Here is a 20,657-nt window from a genome sequence, read left to right on the forward strand (position 1 = left end):
ACGGAGATATACAAGAAATTGCAATAAAACTGAAGTTTTATATAGTAAAAACAGCTATAATATAATATTTCTTTTTCCTGACGATGCAATTAAATAGCCTAAAGTATATTTACATAAAAAATATAACAATTCCCCTAATAATAATGTATATAGATACAGAATTAATACATATTACATCTATTGTTATCCTGACTTCGTTTTCGCTTCTTGTTCCCTCCCTCTGCTTTTCTCTCTCATCTTAATTACAAAATTATAGAGTACTACTGATTAAATAAAGAAATCCCTTAATTTTCATTGAATGGAAATAGTAAGATAAATTATATCTGCCGCTTTAGAGGAAAGAGAGAGAAAGATATATAAGAAAACTATAAGAAAGAGTGAGACAGATGATATCGACTCTACTTTAGAACCCCTGGCGCCATCTCTGCGAAAAGTGCTCAAACTGGTCGCACACAATTATCGACAGCGAAGTAAACCACTCAAGAACTACTGGCGCCATCTCTGCGGAAAGTAACGAAACTAATGCCTGACCAGTTTCAGCGCTCTTTTAAGAGATGGCGCCAGTAGGTCTTCAGTAGTTTACTTCGCTGTCGCTAATTATGTGCGATCAGTTTGAGCACTTTTTACAGATATGGCGCCAAAGGTTCTTGAAGAGAATAGGTATTATCTGTCTCATTCTTTCTTATATATCTTTCTCTCTCTTACCTCTGTAATCCTTATGGTACCCCTTTCATGTTACAGAACCTGTGGGCGTTATCGTAATGCGCTAATGCATTTTGAAGTGTTATATGAATTGCTGTGTTGGCTGGGTAAATTTCTTATCTTTCTATTTTAAATCATATACTAGAAAATTTAACCGCCAACTTAAGAATAATATGCAATGATAAAAAATTAGAAATATAATAAGCTGTCGTTTTCTGTATTCCCTTTCCCCTTTTCTTGGCCTGCTCTTGCTCTTCTTTTTTCTTAATTATTCAATCTTGAAGCGATGCTGATCGAAGTCGAGGAGATCCCTTAAATTCTATTGATTCTTCAAAGTTCTTCTATCCTCTTCTATCTTCTCTCTTGCAATACTTATACCAATTAGCAAACAATTTATTATTTTAATTACTTATCGTATAAAAGCATTTTATTAAGTTCCAATAAGATCTCTTAAATTTTATTGATTTCTCAAAGTTCTTCTATCCTCTTCGATCTTCTCTCTTACGATACCTGTACCAATTAGCAGACATATTATTATAATTATTTATCGCATAAAACCATTTTATCAAGTTCCAATAAGCACAATATCCCATAAAATGATAAACCACTATACCATGTTGAATCGATAACAGGTAACATTGTGAGCGGCACTAAAATACTACGGACTGTCTAAGAAAGCGAATCCCCATATGTTCTGTCGACTTTATCAACATCTATCATGAATTCAACATAATTCTGTGATGCTTACCGTTGTAAATCGCAGAGGGCACAACGAAACAGTCATTTTTTTTTTGCGCGCGTGCACGATCGGTACTTCAGTTCGCGTGGACACGATGTTCTCCACAAGGCGGTAGGTATATCCTGTAGCTCGTTGGTAGTCACGTGCAAAAGATCGCGTTGCATCGCGTTGCTATGGCTGGTGCTTGACAACCATGGGGACACCGAGCCGGTGTGTCGCGGCGCGTTTCATTCGCAGCGCGCGCGGCGATCAGTGCGCGAGTGTCGATGCGTGACAAGTGCGCGGCGAATACGACACACGTTGGATCGGAGAACGTAGTTGCGATCAACATGTGACCACAGGACGCGAACGCCAGAAACGATGATAAACGAAAGCGAATCAACGGCAGATTAGTCAGGAATAATTAATTGACCCACGTCGAGAGAGCGTCAGCTACCTGTTCGACGCACCCCATTCCGCGGAGGACACTTCCGGAGAACATGAGATCGCTGTGACAGACCAAAGGTGCGTACGATTCCCCCATACACGCGCAATTTACGCGTAACAGTTTCACGTTGCCTCGCTTTTCCAGGATCGCCGCTACCGTTTCGTTCAGTCGAAAATTCCGCGTCGATCGCCGCGTTCGCAATTTACGCGACGTTAGGTACCGCAACGAGCACCATTGTCAGGCGAATCGACGGACCGACCCGTGCTCGTACGTCCTCCCGTTTCATTCATACGAAAGACTGCGCCCGCCGATTCATGCTTTCGCTTGGAATATTAATCTCGACGCGCTTCCGGGAAACAGTGTAACTACGAAGTTCCTGGCGCTGGAAAGTGTTATTCAAACGGGGAAAAGTTGTTCGCATTGAGCGTAGATCGTTGACGTTAGACTGGCAGGTGGAGGCCAACAGTCTGCCGTTATCTAAAAGCTTCGTTCTACTACCTTTTAGAATTGCTCGGGTCTTTTTTCTTTCTATTATTGTAATCTACAGAGGTTTTTCTACTACTGAAACTGAGAGTTTCTCTTCGATATTGGCAAACGTTTGCGTTACCTGATTTATTATTATTATTATTATTATAGTATTGTACGATTGTTCCAAGGAACGATTATTTTCTCCTCTTCAGTTGTGCATGCGACTGTTCGTAAACTAGCACGGCTTATGCATATTGTATACGTATTCGCGTAGTGTCGCTAGCAGCAGGAGGATTTAGTTCGTTCTGACTATTTTGAACGGACGTACGATTCAGTTTAGCGAGTCTGTTTGCTTTTGCTTTTCGCAGTCCATTCGAGGCGACTTGCGTTCGATTTCCCGGTAAACAGAGTTGCGTCGATAATTATTCACGAGGAATACTTCTGTTTTAAACACCAATTCTTTATCAGGGATCTTGGACGCTAAAGAGAAACGAGGGCCAGAGTATCGATCCGTTCGTGATCTCCGCTCGTTGAACTGGCTCGACGATCGTTTCGCTGATCACACTTGGACAGAAAAATTTGTTATAAGCGCGAACGCGTCACGCCACACTTCGCGCAAATGTTAACCGCGATGGAATATCGAATCGATCTGCGCACCGCGATAACGGATTACAGTTAGCTTTTGTAATAGTCGGGGATCAGACTCGAAGGCGATCGCGAAGACGTTCGCGGTCCCCGCGAACAAAGAGGTTCCTTCATTGTTGGGAACGGTGTATAATACGCTTGAGTGCTCCAAGTGCATCGAGCACCGTGCACTCTAGGCTATCCTGACTACGCCTCGTTAACATTCCTGGTTAATTTATACTTGAAAATTCACACGGTCTGACTCGAACTGGAGGATCCGCGCGCAGCACTTGGATCATTGAATAAAGGAACGTTTCTCGAGTAACGTATCGCTTTAAGTCCACCTAGTTGCGTAGCCCCAATTGCGATCCAACCTTTTGCCATTAAGTCTAAATCTATTTTTCATTTCTCACTATCTAATCGATATGTGGTATTTAAAATAAATATGTATTTAAGTAGAAGCACTTGATTTGCGAAAGGATCAATTTAATTTGCAAACGGGTGAATTTAGAGTGCTCGATACTGCGGGGAACTCGGTTCAGAGAGGAAGGAGTAGCACGTAGAGGGTATAAGATATACGAAAGCGAAAGCATCTATGCGGTTCCCGTTTCCGCGCTTAGCCGGCCCAACCACGACGAACTTTTCCTGGATTCGGCTCACCGAGGCCTATTTATACATCGTCAGTTGTGACTGGCCGCGATCTACTCGCGTGTAAAACTCGGCTGAAAGTTCGCCTGGCCGCGATGTCGAGCCAAAAAGAGCAATCTCGTCCCTACGTTCGAATCGATCTCATCGATCATTAGCTTAACTCCTAGCGGGCAACTTTCGAAGTTGTTACGCGAAATGGGAGCGTGCATGGTTTCGTCGTGCAGTGTCGGCCCGTTTGAAACGGAGGGAAAAATTAGGCGAGCGCGAGAGGGCGCAGCCGTGGACGGTGCGCGATTCAGCGGTTGCGTGGGCGCCACGCACCGCGTGTACGCGCCAGGTGTAAATAAAAGCGAACGCGTAACCCACGGTTAGCGAGCCGCGGCCAAGCGGAACGTTTTCTTTCGTCCCATTGTCAGCTGCTCGTTTCTCTTTTCCTCCTCGTCTCGCCTCCCTTTATTCTGCCCGCCACTGTGCGCGCTCGACTTTCTCGAGCGGTGGCCGATCGCCCATTACCATAAGAATCCTCCTCGTCGACGCGGAGGAAAACTCGCGGCGGGGCCACCTCTGTCTGTTCCCTCCACAAATTCCACTCTGATGAGAATGCGCGCACGCAAACGCGCATAGCTAATCGACTGTTTAGAAGAATCTCCACCGATTACCCCATACTTGGGTGTTTCCACTTGTTTCTGTAGAGGGCTTGGACGCGAGATGCTCGTGTGCTTAAGTTCGTATGCGTGTTTAGGAACTCCATCTAGGGTCGCTGGTTTTAAACGATGCAACGTGGCTGGCGTTAAATCGACGTGTTTAAATATAATTGCGATTGTGCCGGCGAGACAGTCGAGGAGCGTTATAATTAGCGCGCGTCGCGTGCCAGGCGAAACGTTCGGTTAGTAAAGAACCATCACCCTCCAGAGCGTTATCTAGCGATTATCAAGAGAAACGTAGTCGAGTGGCAGCTGCCTGCTCCTTTACTTGCGGTCACAGCTCTAGTTTAATAACGAGGAACTACTTCTACTCGAGTATTTATATCTTTGGCTGCGATCAGACGTGCTCTCAGCTACCGAAGCGGTTGGCAAGCTGTATAGTGGGAGAGGCTTTGGGAAATCTAATCCTTCGAGTCGCTCGATGCTTCCCTCGGTATCGTCCTCGACTGTTTCGCGCGTCCACCGCGAAACGTCCTTACCCGAGGATTTGTCGAGGACTTATCGACGGAGGCGAGTCGAGTGGTTCGAATCCAAAGGATCACGCGTATGTATAAAACGGTGCCGTTAATTGGCGCGATAATCGTATCGCGTTCTGTTATGGTGCGAATATGATCATGCAGAGGGCAAGGAATCGCGAGATCCCGTCGTGAAATCTAACTTGCTTCGCTCTTCCGCTTGGTTCTTGGTCTTTCATTCTTGGTTCTTCATTCTTCGTCCTTGGTTCTTCTTTCTTCGTTCTTGGTTCTCCATTCTTGGTCCTTGGTTCTTGGTTCTTCCTTCTTCATTCTTGGTACTTGGTTTTTCGTTCTTGGTTCTCCATTCTTGGTCCTTGGTTCTTCCTTCTTCATTCTTGGTCCTTGGTTCTTGGTTCGTCTTTCTTCGTTCTTGGTTCTCCGTTCTTGGTTCTTCGTTCTTGGTTCTTCATTCTTGGTTCTCCGTTCTTGGTCCTTGGTTGTTCTTTCTCCGTTCTTGGTCCTTGGTTCTTCGTTCGTGGTCCTTGGTTCTTCGTTCTTAATGACAGTCGAGAACTGCTCTCCGACTTATACGATACCAAACCTAACTCACTTGTTACGCCACGATGTCGACCCAGATGCGCGTACCGGAATCCAACATTGGCGTTAACATTGGATCGCGCTAGTTTGTAGTCGGGTTTCATTTATTTCGTTCGATGGCACACGAAGAGAAAGAGGAAAGCGCAGAACAAGAGAGATGGATTTATATTACGTGGCGTGGTCGATTGCTCTCAATGAACGAGTCTATAAAGCTGGGCTTGGCAGACAATCGCGTTAGGAGGAATTCTATAGGAGACGCTCTACTTGATAGTTTCGAACATTCTAATGAACCACGTTTTCGAATATAAGTCATAAAATACTTGTCTATCTTAACCAATTACTAGGCATCATATCAAATCCTTGAATAGCCACAAAAACTGAACACAGATTTTGTAATAATACTTTAGCGCTGTAAGTCGAAGAGATAAAAGATTAAACTACACTCTGACTGCACATTGCCTTAAGTGACCTGATACAAATTACTCGTCTCTGATATGAACCAAACCACTGCGATTCTCAGCCTGCCAATTTAATTTCCCTTTTAACAACTGTATAATGCTAGTTCATTCTTACGCCCAGCGTATACTAAATTCAGTAATTTATGAATGGGAGTGTAGGTCTCGCGTCGGTCGGAATCCCTCTGCGAAAGTTGCTCGTTTCCGCGAAGATTTGTTCGGATTGGTCCGGAACGGGCAGGGTCAGCCATGAATTTTACGATTCACTCGTGTTGCTCGTGGCAAAGTGAACCGCGGTAGGGGAAGACGGAGAGATCCAGGGCTAGCTATTATAGTCGACTGTATGAATTATGACTGTGTCCAGGGCAATGACGTGCAGTCATCGGGCAATGTTCACCGGCCGATATCCCTTTGCTTTCGACCCTATAGTTAGCGGATAATTGACGCGATATACTACGCTTATTAGCGGACGTAATAAGCTGCGTCCCAAACTATTTGGATATCCACTGCTTCCCTTCGATCCAATTCGAATAAATTGCGTCGAACGGGATCGCGGGCCAACGTGAGAGCGAAATAACTTTTACGGTGGCCGTGATTCAACGTGATAAAAATAATAGTTAATAATATGGGACGGGGCCCCAGTGTCCTCCCTGTCGAACGAATGAAAAATATTCAGAAATTTATTTTTAACCTCGCGCCATGCCCGACAATTTATTCGAAGACGAAATGCGATTCACCTCTTCAGGGATGAGGAGTTCTAAAGTGAGAAAAGAAAGCTCTAACTGAAACACAGATCTTTGTCTATTGTGGAAGAAGATTTTGGAGTGTATAAATTTCCTTCAGAAAATATTAAACCACATCGTAAATCGAGTATAAGAAAATAATTGTTAAACGAAAGCAGTGATAAGAGTGAGAAAAAAAATTGGAGATGCCGGGGATCGAACCCGGGGCCTTTCACATGCAAAGCGAACGCTCTACCACTGAGCTACATCCCCTCGTGTAAGAGAGTTCCAGAAAATCCAAGTACTGCTACCACTTACTTTTGCTGTACATAAAATTGTACATAAAATTTGAACGCTATCTCTTAACACGATAAATGAACATCGCTGCGATTCTTAATTCCAACGCAGATCCATTGATACACCACTCGAGTCGTTCGTAACCGCAAAGAAACAGCCTATTGTGATTTCTATTATACAGTTACCTTACAATTGCGAAGTACAGTCACGAGAGGTGGCATGGCCAATGAATTCAGAATTTCTCGTCGACGATAGTCGTGTCATAACACGAGCCTCTAGCCACGTTGGGCCAAGGAAACGCGAAGGGAATCGAATGGAATCGACGCGAAAGAATTTCCGTTCATTAAGACCACGTTCCAGTTTCTGTGGACAGGCTGTCGCAACTGTCGCGCGTAATCGATGCATCGGGACACGTTGTTATCGAACGCTTTACATTGTCCCGGCTGTTTTTTCCATGATCGTTAACTGTTGCGCTCTTTCGCGTGTCCACGAGCGTTTCGTCGTTTCCCACGCGATCGCCCAACGTTGTACGCCCTCCCCCAACCGACCATTTGTCTTTCGTCTTCGCTTCTTCCAGCACGCTGTTATCAAGCGTTTCTATTTTCTATCCGATACTGTATCGTACGCGGAAAAACTTGGACGCTGTCCTCTCTTTAGAAGGGAACGGCTGCGCGGCGCAGCGCTTCGAAATCCGGCGCGCTCGTTCCTCGATCGACATCTAGGAATTAGCAAAGCAAATACGAGAGGCAGACAAGATAATAAGCAAGCTACGAAACGCAGAATTAATGGGCCGCGATCTGGGGCCGTGGAAACGGGGAATGTCGTAATCGCGATCCCCTCTCGAAAAATTCATCCGAGTCGTGGCTGCGCGGTGCCTGCCACGTACCACGTTCCCGTATAATGCGCCATTGTTGTTTCCTCGATATCACCGTACACGAGAATGGAATAACGGCGAGGAATCGCCGGGGTATCGTTGCCGTGGAATCTGCCAGTAATACGCCGAGCACAATCATTTCAGGAGGGGGTGTGACGACCCCCGCTGCCCATTCTTTCGCCTTTCATCCGTCCGTACGCGATCAAACGATGATCGAGTTGGCTCTCCTTCGAGCCTTCCTTCGATGCCTCCCACCGTAACAGAACCCTGTTCGATTCTTTCGTACTGGCCACCCTTGCGATTCAGGGCTTCGATCAAAGGCATCTCACATTTTTCGCGTTCCAATTTTCTTTCTCTTAATTCGCGAAATGCCTCGTTGCTCGCGTTCCACTTTCTATCCTGCTACGCCTATCTCAGCGGTTTTCATAAATAAAACCTTTAAGCATCAGTTTTTCGCGAGAAGAATTCGAAAAGAACGCGGGACGAACGATTTCAATGGGAAACGAGAACAGTAGCCGATCGACGCGATGGATCGCGCTAATAACGCAAAACCAGTTGCGATTAGATCGATAGCCGTTGGCGTTCGATCGCGAAACAATTTGCGAGCACGTTGCGAGAGCAGAGTTTAAGAAGAGAATCACGTAATCTCGTTGTAGCGTCGGTTCTACAGAATGCTCTATCCGATTATCACAGCCTAATTTGCAAATATGTTTCGTTCGATCGTTTTTAAGTCTCTTTTAGAACGCGTGAGACTCGTAGCGAGATGATCGATGCGTAACGTTAGGCGCCTGGTCCCGGTACCCGCTGCGCACCCCGTGCACCAACATATGGCGCGACACGTGCGACCAAACAACCGGTCTCCTCGCGCGGCACCTTTCTTTCGTTCGAAGGCGCCGACACGAGTTTCCACCGGCTGTTCTTTGCGTGCGAGGCTCGACTGGAAACGCGTCGCACGTACGCACAACGTTTTTTTCCAGCCGATCCGCGAGCATCAAGGAATCTCCACGACCGGAACCCTTCGGACATCGAGTCGCACGCGTCTTCGAAACGTGACTAATTGCGACCGCCCTACGTAACCACACACGTGCAGGCTCGTGTGTGCTTTCGTACGTAATTGTCTAAGCACGAGCGTAACCGTCGAAATCGACTCTCGATTAATCACCGACCGTACCAATTACTGCACACGTTGGACTGGAACGGAATCGTCGTAGAATCGTCTAATTTCGTCCAGGGGTCGCCACGTGCCATCGCTATCCCATTCAGGATCGCTCGTTTATCTTAAGTCCCGATCTTCTTTCTTTCTCGCGTGGCAGGAGGATCGCAAGATTATTCGCGTATTGAATAGAAAGAACTGGCATCGCTGACCGATCGTTGGCTGGAAGGAGAGCTTCTTTTAAAAGGGTTAAGCATCAGCTGCGCTGAACCCTTTGCGGGACTGTAACGTTCGTTAATTGGTTAACCTCTAATTGAGCGCACGGTGGACAGAACGGTGCGATGTAAGGAGAGACGGCAGCCTTAGAAGCGTAGATGAGAACTAATTAGCCATCGGCTCGCTCGACTGACCGATCGCCACCTCTCGTCCTTTGGGAACGGTTAAAGGGACAAGTCTTCTTCTTGGTCTTGTCGTTTCAGTTACACGTCTACCCAACAGCAAGACCTACCGCACGTTGCTTCGAAGAGATCAATTTTACCAATGCGCATAACATTGAGAAACATATACACGTAGATTTCACTCTGAGAAGCAATTGCTGACAATTTTATTCGCAGGTGGTCGCTCACCCTCCAATAGAAATCGATAGGTACGCGGATTTCGACTCGCGTCCCAAGTTAATGAACCGAAACGCAGGTGCGAGAGGCAAAAAAAAAAACGCGTGGAACTTCCGGTGGTGTTCCGTTGCGGGTCGTGCATGCAGAGAAGCTTCCTTTTCTCCTGGAAAGTAAGCGGTACGTTGGATATAGAAACTCTAATAATAGCGCATCGAAGGTCCTTCTGAGAAACGCGTATCCTACGTACAAGGATGAAAGCAGTCTTTTTCTCTGCTCCGCGCGTTTGCGCCATTAACGTGTCCCTAATTGTAATTGTCGGTTCCGCGTGGCCTGATGCTCAGACACGCGAGCCATCCTTGCCACAGCCGAGATTTTCCTCGCGACATTCGATGACTGGTCCCAATAGAACGTCGTTTCCCCTTGTTTAACATGCAACTGGCTGTACGCAATTCAGTTAGGCACGTGCAATGCGTCACCGTGCGCGGTTGACTCACACAATCAGAATCAGTCCCGGATTCCGGCGTTCGGGATCCGTTCCCAATAAGAACCCCGGAGATTAGAGTCCCGTCGGTTCGTCGAAAATGTCGTAACCGTCGAGCTAGTTAATTGGCCGTTCTTCCTTGGGGCTTCGCGGTTCTTTCGCCCCTCTCGTTCCGTTTCACGCACCCAGTGCGAACGTTTCCATCGCAGTCAACGTACCTCAACGTAGGGATCGTTGATTTCCCGTGATCGACGTTCCTCGTTGCTCGCGGAAACGACGATTTGGCATCCGTTGCAATGTCGCAATCCGTTTTCTGAGACCAGGCTGAACATTAAAATTGCGAAAAGGGACGACTCTTCAAGATACGCTCCACAGTTAGGATCAATAATTGGATGTTTATAATTAGGAAAAGAATTTTCGTTAGACGAAGTAGTAAAATATTGTACAGGTTTTGTAATACGTGGCAAGAAGTGATCCTTTGACGTAAAGATCTGTCGAAAAAGGGGAGATATGATCTTTTTTATTCCTCGAGTTTAAAGCACTGCCACACAAGTGCACTGATTAACTGATTGATGAATGCAATACGGATGAAGATGCGAGTACGTGGAAAATGCGTCGAATCGATGACTTGGAAGCGGGGCAACGGGAGATAGGCATCGGTTGGGCACGGAACCGTGCGCGACTCGCGAAGGGAACGATCGCATAGGATCCGTCGAAGATCTACGAGGTCGATGACGTCAGATGCTTGCTGGGATCAATCGGAGAGTCAAGTCGCGATAATTGCGACAATCGTCGGGATGCTCCCCAACGAGACGTTTAAATTCCGCTCCCTCGCCTCGTCGCAACTCTCTTTTCTCCTGGCCGGCTCTTTCGCCGTTCAATTTACGGCCCCTCGCGCCGTTTACTTAGCCTCGAAAATTGCCGATCGTTTAATTGCCCTGCCGAACGTCGCGGGCTCCACGGTTTTCTCCAGTGATCGAAAACACATCAGCGCTGCGTTCCTTTTTTTTTTAACAAAGCAAAAGATTGTTTGGGAATTAAATCTGACTTGTTCGATGAAAGTTAATCGTTTGACTTCCGGTGGATAAAATTGGCCAATCGGAAATTTTGAACGCACTCTGGTTTCACGGGAAACGACGTGGTTTACAAGAATTTTTTAACAGTCGAGTGTTAGACACGTTCTTCAGAAAAATATTTAACATTTTAATTAGGACGATTCTACTGACAGATGTCTGATAATGAGAAGTGATTGATTCGTCGTACTGTCGATAATTAGTGGATCGATTATCAATAGAAACGCGCCCCAGAGAAGAATGAAAATTGTTCGAGGTCTTTTATTTTCCACTGGTTATACATTTGTTGTTAGCGAATGGCGTTTAGATAAGCGTGTTGCTTAACTTCCTTTTAAATCGAAATTGTTTCGATCAGAAACTGAACGTACGTGGAACAACATAGAAATGAGCGACAGTGGCAGAGAACGTCGAGGGTGTACAGTTGGTCGCAATATCGATTAATTTAGCGGTCATAAAGAGGTTCGAATCGGTTATCGTGGGAGCGTCCGGCGTTTTCTCTACCCACATTCGATAAACGAATCGATAAGCAACGACTTCAGCAGTTGCTTTTCCGAGACGAATTAAGTGGAAGAAACTAGCGATTATCGAGAAACATGAGAAGATCTTGAAGTAGAAAGTACAGTAGTAGTAAGGACCTCACTCGACGATCGAAGTTCGATTCACAAATTCTTGTGAAGAATATCACCCTGTAACAGTCTCTTTCTTTCCTCGAATACAGATGGAGAACCAAGGTTTCGAGGAGGAGCACCAGCCACGAGGAGATAGGGATCTCTGCCAGGATTCGCGAGCGTTCGCTTTCGAACAGTCCGGGCACGAGCTTTACCCCGACGACTCTTTGTCAATTTTGAACGCGGACAGCCATGTGTACGAGGACATTCTACCCAACGTAGACAACGCCTCGCATCCTACACCGTCCAATCTCGATGCACGCGAATCGAACGCGAATAGCCCACGGAAACCGTTGGACGCAGTCGATTACATTTCCAGAGACTCTACCAGAAAATCTCTCGAACGAGAGGACATCGCGGGCGCCCTCAGACGTAATTTGACGCTACCGTTTCGACGCGGTGTTGGCCTCGAGCCTTCCAACGCAAGCTCTTCCGTTCGACTGACGAATCGGAAGAGGAACAACCGTTGTCGCGAGGATGCTGAAGCGTGGAACGCGGATGTCTTCATCGACGGTGGTTTCTCGTCTCAGGCACAGTCAGGCCAAGCTGAGTGCAGGCCTAATAGGAGACGCAGAAAGAAGGACTGTAAGCATTGTAGAATGAAAGCTGCTGCACAAGCGTGCTGCAGTCAAGAGCATCAAGTTGGTGACAGGGGAAACGACACGATTCTAAGGAAGAACAGGAACAACGAGCAGCAACAACGGTTGCACGCGATGGATCTCGACTCGAGCGACCCCCAGATGATCCTTGACACCCGTAATCTCGCTATGGTGCCGTTGCGTTCGCCGATCAGGGAGGCGGACGAGCTGGCGGTAACGGGGAACAATTCGTCCCCGATTTTTACGATCTCGGAGAAAATCGACGAGCCGCGTTCGCAGGACAATACGATCACACCGATCGAAGGCGAGCGGAACGACGGTCGCGCGTATTTCGCGAATTCGACGGACGCGAACGAGGGCAGCAACGCTTTGACCGCGACGGAGAAGACCCGGGCCAGCATGAGGGTAAATTCGATATATTCTCAAGATCGTTGGTACACCAAGGAGGCGCCGATATTTTTGGCCGACGTCAAAGAACATGGCTCGTTTCAGGTGAGTGCTGCTCGCAATTGGCGTCAAAAATAACGTTACAATTTAGACACGCGATACTAAAAACGGTTCCCCCGAAAAGTACAGTAATACATAAATTGTTCATGGTTAGTTAATGGTTTCGCATCGAGCTAATTTATCTAAAACATGGAATTCCTTCGAATGATTCTAATATCGAGGTTGTGTATCGATATCATTGCACGAGGGATGACTTGCGTATAAGCACTCTGGAACTGCAGTTCTCCCCTATTTCTGCTTGATATTGTCGATAACGTTTAATGTAACGAGTGTATTCTTCTTTAATTCTTTCTTTATACTTTGTACAATATATAATCCTTAAGTTTAATGTCAATAGTTATCTCTCAGTTTATGAGAAAGGTAGAAAAATCATTGTATGGAACTGTACGCTTTACAGTTCGCTTTGTATTATTGTAGAAATTGTAAAGTATATGCCAGAGGCAAAATTGAATTCCAAAGCATGGGACATGTATACTCTATGCGATCTGAACGAAAAGTAGCTAGCTATCTTACTACTCCCTTCATTTTAATACACTATTTCGGTGGATTATACTTTTGAAAAGTTGCTACTTCAATCTGATCTGGCCCACTATTCGTGCGACATTTGCAGGTACCGCAGTATCCTACTTATTACTTACATTATTCTTTTTCTTAACTAAGGATTCGTTACTCTTTCCTACATCTTCGTCAACCCTTTCTTCCCCCTATTAGTCGCCTCTTACGACAAGCAGGGGATACTGTGGGTGTATTCTGATCCCCACCGCACAGGGATATCCGAGTAATTATATATATTTGTTTGGTAAATCAAATCAAATCATCTTTACGTGCTTCGATTCGTGCGAGATATCGATGTGGACTGTTTCGATTGGTCGTGAGTTGAGAACTGCTGGGAACGATTTGAGAACCACTGTTCTGGTAGAGAGTGTAGGAACTGAACTGGCCACTAGATGGCGTCCAGGAGGATGACTTTCTCGTAAACGATATTGGGTAGTGGTTGGGATAAGTTGGTGCCCGAAGCGGAGGAAAGCATACTTACCTGGCGCAGAGGTTACCGTGATCAAGAAGGCGGTTCCTCCAGGGCGAGGCTTTTCCATTGCACTACGGTTAGGCTGACCCTTGCGAATATCCCTAATGTGGATATCTCGGGCGTATAATTTTTGGTAGTCGGGACTGCGTTCGCGCTGTCCCGGACAAATCAGATTAAAAACAAAAACTTTTTACAGATTTCTAAAGGTTGAATTCACTTTTACTATAAACCAACACTGCAAGTGTTAATTTTGCTTAATTTGTGAGACTTAAGTCCTGCACTAATGTATTCCATTCAAACCATTTGGAATTCTCATCGTAAAATGCAAACCGCAGACTTTTAACTTAAATTCCTCAAAATTTGAAATTTTCTTGATAAGTGTGGTTTTTATATTGGCAGAGGATCCAAAGTATGCTATTTTTCATTTATATTAATGAAACGCTATATATATTTATAAGGTGGACAATCATTTTAACATGTTTGATATTCACTATTTAATTTGAAAAGTCTGTAACCTTAGTTGGCGGATATTTAAAAAACATGTTTACGAATAAGTTATTCTGACTGATTTGATAATTATAACCAACACGTGTTTTGACAAACAAGTATTAATCGCCCGCGTGTATTTTTGTCGAAACGAACGATTTCTTTGTCACCTCTGTTGCTACAAATACGTTCCTTCAAGAGAACCGGATGAAAGAATCGCGGCGATTGGCTATATATAAACGAATCACGTCTTCCGATCTAACCGACCTGAAAATTTCCACTTTGCGGTTTACGTTTCCCTTACATATAGAACGACATACCACAAATAGAACCACGTTAATCGATTTTAATGATTAAACAGATCGCGATTCCCAATGAAAACAGAAATACACTTTCCCAATTAACCTCTTCATTTTTGTCTCGCTCTCCTCGTATCAGAATAACGAGTCATCGAACCACGTAATTGGTGCTCGAAATAGGGCTTAATAAAAACCACACGTTTCGCCACTGACTTTGATCACGAGGCCGCCAAGACCGTTTCTCTTTCATTTGTATTCTAAACAGACGAACCGCGTCGTTTCGTCGGGGAATATTCCTCGTTGTACACGTTACCAACTCCTCTCGTCGCGTCATCTCTTTTCCTGTCTCTGATTTCAGCGGAAAAGTAGACAATCGTAGAAGTAGACGCGCTCTCGATCGTTGCGATAGCCAAACGAAAACAAAAATGAAAAAAAAACGCGGGAAACTCGGTTATCGGGGAGGATCGCCAGACGCGGTTTGCATCGTATAAATAACCGAGAAATTTGACCTGTCGATGATCGTTACCACGGTTTCGCGCTCCTCGGGGCACAGTCGCGTCTGGCGCTTGTCCGCCCTAAAGGAATAAAACGGAACGGAAGTGGAGAACGTCTATCTATAGCCAGACGCGATGATGGTCCGCCGGCAGAGCGGCGTACGCGAGTCTTCCGTAAGCGAACTGGCCACGCGGGCACGGTCGTCGCGGTCGTAGCACCGATCCATCGATCGAGCCTCCGATCGCGGAGATTTAGCGGGCGCACGGCTGGTAAAACGTTCCGATCGGTCACGTTTAACGTAGTCAGGTGGACGGACGTCGAGAACGGTGGCCAGTTGGACGCGGACCATTGCCTCGGTAGGCACGACGCCCACACTGACGGTTCTGATTCTCGAGAAGTCGTGAACGAACCAGATAGTCGTGAACGAACACGGGATTCGCGCTCTATGAAAGATAAAAAGGAAAATACGAAGGAGAATAATAAATGTAACGATCACTGACATCGCGGCTATATTTACCGCGCGAAAGAAATAGGAAGCGGTATCCAAGAGATTTAAGTCCCCTGGCGTGCTGCCTAACGCGCTCGAGCGGGGCCGTCCTTCGACTGTTTCGTGATTAATCGGCGATGATTAACTGACGCTCAGCGTTTCCACCGCTCCTTTGTTTATTTTCGGGAAACCAGCTTTCCGGAATGCTATCTGGCTGGCAGATAAGCGTTTATCGATTAGCTTAATGATGAGCATCGCGCCAGTTCCAAGAGAATGCAACACCGATGGCTAACTTTCAGGTAAATCCGCGCACGGGTTTACCGCGGGACGCGAAGTTCAGTAGTCGTGGGATCGGTTACGTCGCGCGACTCGTGCGGTTTAAGATCGAGCGATCTGGCGTTATTTTTCAGAGGGCTTACTCCCTCCCAGCGCGGACGCAAACACCGTCCTCGCAGAATCGTATCAACCTGCGACGTAGCGTCAGGGGAGAGCCACCGCCGCATCCCGCCAGGCTTCGAAAACACAGACACGGATGGACGTTGCATCTGGCGCATCCTCTCGAGGCTTCCGGGTGCACCAAGTCCCTGGCCCTCCTGCTGATCGCGGTATTGGTACTTCTGGGGATCGGGGCCGTCGCTTTGTACATCGCATTGGGTGAGTGCTGCGCGATAGTTATTCGTAAAAGTCTATACGCAATCTGAAACTTAGTGTTAAGAAAAGAACGAAGGTTTTTTAAATAGAGTACAAACATCGATGCACGTGTGAGCGAAAGATTTCATTGTACAAAGGATTGTCGTTTATGATGAATGTATAAAATAGTCTTGAAAAGAATAGTGGATCAGAGAGGCACACCTTGAGGTGCAGCGGCAATAATATTTAATTATCGATAAGTTTTATCCACTTTAGCAGCAGATCCATTTTTCTAACACGGTAATACCATTATCTTGTCTATGCTACGTCTGTCATTCGTCAGTGATTTTTATGAGAGTTTTAACTAAACTTCCCGTAAACGTAAAGGGAATAGTGAAAAATTCGTTCAAACAGTATCATTCGTCGCATTAATGACAACTGAACATTATATTTCCACTGTCCTTCTTCGACAATAACAAAAAACAAATGAGCGTTAATGCTTCCTATATTAAACCATGGAAACTAGCGATCAACGATGAATAGAAGTAGACGGCTAGATTGGTAGCGCGCATCCGCGCGCGGATACGATGGTGCAATAATAAAACAGAGCGACGCGGTGATGAATAAATGGAACAACGTTAAAGAAAATGTAGTGGTCGCGTATTGGTGTGCGGCATTAAACCCGCACACAGGGTTAACCCGGCGGGGTTAAGCTCGAAGACGGCCAGGCGACGAGCGACTCGGTCACCGAGGTTTCGTTTCAGTCGTGCGAAATAATTGTACCAACGAGAGATGAATTTAACCGGCGAGTCAATCGCGCGCGGTCCTGTTCAACGCGCCCGCGATTCTCTGCTCGATGAACCGGCGATCGAGTTTAATGCTAAGACGCGGTCATGCAGAGAACCGCGTCAAGAGCCGTTGACCGTTTATTTCTCGTCAAGAGGGTTATTTCCAGCGGACAGGGCCCGTGGCGGGACCTGCTCGTTCTTCGGCTGGCCTGTTGACGCTCGTTAAAAGTTTAATCGTTTCGTTCTCGACGGTGAATATATATCGTTGTGTGTAACAGTCGAATCGATCTTTCGATTGCAGAGCCCGAGAAGCTGCACATTATTCAGCAGTACCTGAGGTCGTCCGCGAATGGCTCGTCGCTTGACGAAAACGCGTTCACGGCGGGCACGTTGTTGCACCAGCCGGACAACGAGCTACAAAACGATAGCTCGACCGTGCCGTCGAGCACCACCCTCGCTGCGAGCATGCTTTTAAACAGCGACCGGTCATTTCCGGAGAGCGACGCTCCACTAGCGCCGGAATCGGAAACGGAAGCCACGAGCCTGTCCAGCGTCAACTCCACCAGATACTGCGACGACTGCCGGCCGGAGGAGGTATGCGTCGCTCTCGTCGACGAACAAGTGCCGACCTGCAGGCTCCCTCTGGATACGGAAGATCCAACCGGATGCGCTGGCTTTTGTCTTATTAACAAACAAAAATGTCACCGTCTCGATATCGACGCGTTTAGGTTTGTGTGTACTTAAGCGATCAGACTAGACTCGTCGCACAAGAATTGTTCCCCTCTCGAAAATTATTTCTGCCTCTATGTACAGTCATTCACGTTGTTATATGAACATTTTCTATCAATATGTAAACATCTTTTAAATATATATCAGCGAATAAAAGGGATATGTTGCGATTATGTTACATATTATTGTTTGTCTTTACATATTGATACGATATATAAAACGTGCGAATGAGAGTGATAGTGGTATTCGAATATCAATGGGGTAACTGAACGCACGTATAACTTGTTCACGCGTGCATTCAGTTCCTTACACTGATAGGCAAGCAGATATCGTTGTTTGAATTGTTCATCCGATTTCGAAAGGTGCGTCACGATCGAGCATTACTGTCTGGACGACGAGTGGACCTGTCTGAACACATTGTGCATCCCTTTGGAGAAGCATTGCGACGGGCACATGAATTGCTACGACCATTCGGACGAGTACAATTGCGGTACGTACCACGCATATCGGATTAGCCCAGTTTCCCGAGACTTCTAACTTTCTTCTCTCTCTCGTGATCGGCTTTCCAGGCGCTTTGTCACAGTTTGCGAGGCTTCAGTTTACTGGTTTGTTGCAATAATGTAATCCGGGTGACGGTAAACGGTCCCCCGTCTGTTACGGGTGCCTGCGATTGGGAGCATTCATTTTGCGATACTAACGTAACGGAGACAGTGTCTGTTCGATGACAGAAATTATCTTAGATCAATAACAGTTGGTAAAAGAACAAGTAGAGCATACGTTTGCCTGTTTGAAAGTATGAGAACAATTGCTTAATTCTGATGAATGCTTAAAAAATATTAGATTATTCAAGAATTTCGACAAATTTTATGTATTTTGTTGTGCATGCTTGCCATTGAATAGTTGGTGACTAAACGCAGCAGTGCAATCTTCATAAAATGCAAACGATGCTACCAGATCAAAACATTGTGTTTAACTGATATTAATAAAGCATCTATATATTAATATTGTATGATTTAATACTATCAGAATGTATTGAATGTATGTACGTATATACGTACGTATACTGGTTTCGATAGTTCAATTCTGTTAAGTTTTCTTGATCGATCGGCCGACGCAAATCTGTATTATTATGTCAGAACGAATGGCCTCAATTGCAACCGCTCGTGTGCATACCAAGGGAATCCTGGGTGGAGGTATATGTCGCGTACGAGGAGATTGCGAGCGATAAAGCGGTTCGCATTTCTTGTTGCAGTCTGCGATCTGGAGACGCATTTCCAGTGCGGTAACGAGACTTCCTGCCTTCCATTGGAAAAGAGATGCGACGGCAAGATAGACTGCTGGGACGCGGCTGACGAGATTAATTGCACCTTGGGTAAGATACACGCGACGACTGTTGTCGCGGTCACGAGAAAACCGGTACACGCCGCTGGTTAGCGAATTATCGACTTGTCAAAATAATTGCCAGCGTATCTACATATCCTTTCCCACGCGGAACGTCGCGGATAATAACGCAATGGTTTTCCCTGAGATTATCCTAATTAGATAGTTCGCCGGCCGCAGAGTTATTCGTACCCTCGGCTACCACGGTTCTCTCCTTCCGTTTCGTTAATTCTTGGTTACTCTCTTTACTTTCTTTATATCTCCACCACTTTTTCGGTTAAGGTCTTTTTCAGCTTCTCTTATTTTTCTTTTTTTCTGTTGTTCTTCGTAGGTCGTAATCTCGGTGGGTGTGAGTACATACTCGTTTTATTTTACACGTATTCGATTCTCTGCATGCGATGCACGCCAGCTGGTAATTGCTATGATACCGAGGCGCCGCTTGATTCATCCGCCGCTAAACTATCCGCACCGCTTTCCACGATGTGCCTCGCACACGCACAACGATCCCCTTTCACTCTAACGAGTACAACGCCGCTTTTCACGTTGCCCAAGAGCTTTCTCGCACGATAAAGAATTCGAGTATCGCCGCGTTCGATCGGTAACAGCTTCTGATGCGCTTCTAAATGAATGTTGAACCGCACGCAATGCTTGTTTTCGTTATATACACGCGACGGATGGGACGCGTAAATCGTGCGCAACAACGTTTCTTTTGATGCCAGCGTGCCCCTCGGAAAACGAGTTCACGTGCAGCAACGGACAGTGCATATTGAAAGCTCGTTTCTGCGACGGCCTGCCAGACTGCCTCGACGGATCTGACGAACCTCACGGGTGCCAAGGACGGTGCAACAAGCACGAATTCACATGCCAGTAAGTTCACTGGAACTGTGATCAATTATCAATCACTGTTACATTCTTAAGGATACGAATATAATTGCAAAAAGACGTCTTCCAGGTTTATATTTCTTTTTCCAGCTCTGAATGCACCGTTTTCTTCGTCTGCGTAAATATGTTAAATAATTAACATATTATGTTATATAATTAGCTTTAAGACAAATATTACAATATAGTAAATTACTGTGAGAAAAACTTAAAAATAATATTTTTAAATGCGTGCACTAATCATTGGTAAACGAAAAAGAGCTGTGCATAAACGCAGACGTTAGAATGTTGTAAGTAATACGCTTTTCGCAATTATATTCGATCCATTTTTACATGTCCAATGGTGTTACGCAGGAATCGAATTAATTTTTATGCAGAAACAGTAGGTGCATTACGAAGGGGATGAAGTGCAACGGAGTGGACGATTGCGGCGATGGAACGGACGAGAGGCATTGCAAGGATCGATTCTCTTAGCTCCACATTTACATGTTCGTCGACGAGCATTCGCATCGCAATCACTTTCACGGTGTCGCGTTACAGTATTCTTATTATCTACAAACAAATAATTGTAATTAAAAGTTGTACATAACTGTGCTGTATGAAAATGCAGTGGTATGTAATAAACGATGTACAAGCGGAATACTTAACGT

The 20,657-nt window shown here is 45.8% G+C and overlaps 1 protein-coding gene and 2 non-coding genes across 6 annotated transcripts; 2 read left to right on the plus strand and 1 right to left on the minus strand.

The window, feature by feature from the left end:
- The first annotated feature begins 1,605 nt into the window (after positions 1 to 1,605).
- On the plus strand, positions 1,606 to 20,647 carry LOC143426859 (uncharacterized). 4 transcript variants are annotated; one of them, XM_076900552.1, is made up of 9 exons: positions 1,606 to 1,945; positions 11,752 to 12,792; positions 16,012 to 16,255; positions 17,321 to 17,747; positions 18,111 to 18,238; positions 19,001 to 19,120; positions 19,460 to 19,471; positions 19,848 to 19,995; positions 20,385 to 20,647. In XM_076900552.1, the coding sequence occupies exons 2-9, from the start codon at positions 11,752 to 11,754 to the stop codon at positions 20,479 to 20,481; spliced, it is 2,217 nt and encodes a 738-aa protein (XP_076756667.1). In that variant the 5' UTR covers positions 1,606 to 1,945; the 3' UTR covers positions 20,482 to 20,647. The 4 variants fall into 4 exon arrangements, with proteins under 4 accessions (XP_076756667.1, XP_076756669.1, XP_076756668.1 ...); XM_076900551.1 differs by having other exon boundaries at positions 1,609 to 1,945; positions 19,460 to 19,477; XM_076900554.1 differs by lacking the exon at positions 19,460 to 19,471.
- On the minus strand, positions 6,743 to 6,814 carry Trnaa-ugc (transfer RNA alanine (anticodon UGC)). Its single transcript has one exon. It is a non-coding gene; the product is annotated as a tRNA-Ala (tRNA).
- On the plus strand, positions 13,836 to 13,997 carry LOC143427779 (U1 spliceosomal RNA). The gene has a single exon (XR_013102359.1). It is a non-coding gene; the product is annotated as a U1 spliceosomal RNA (small nuclear RNA).
- Positions 20,648 to 20,657: the final 10 nt, after the last annotated feature.

This window comes from Xylocopa sonorina, chromosome 9 (genome assembly GCF_050948175.1).
Source record: "Xylocopa sonorina isolate GNS202 chromosome 9, iyXylSono1_principal, whole genome shotgun sequence".
Taxonomy (NCBI): domain Eukaryota; kingdom Metazoa; phylum Arthropoda; class Insecta; order Hymenoptera; family Apidae; genus Xylocopa; species Xylocopa sonorina.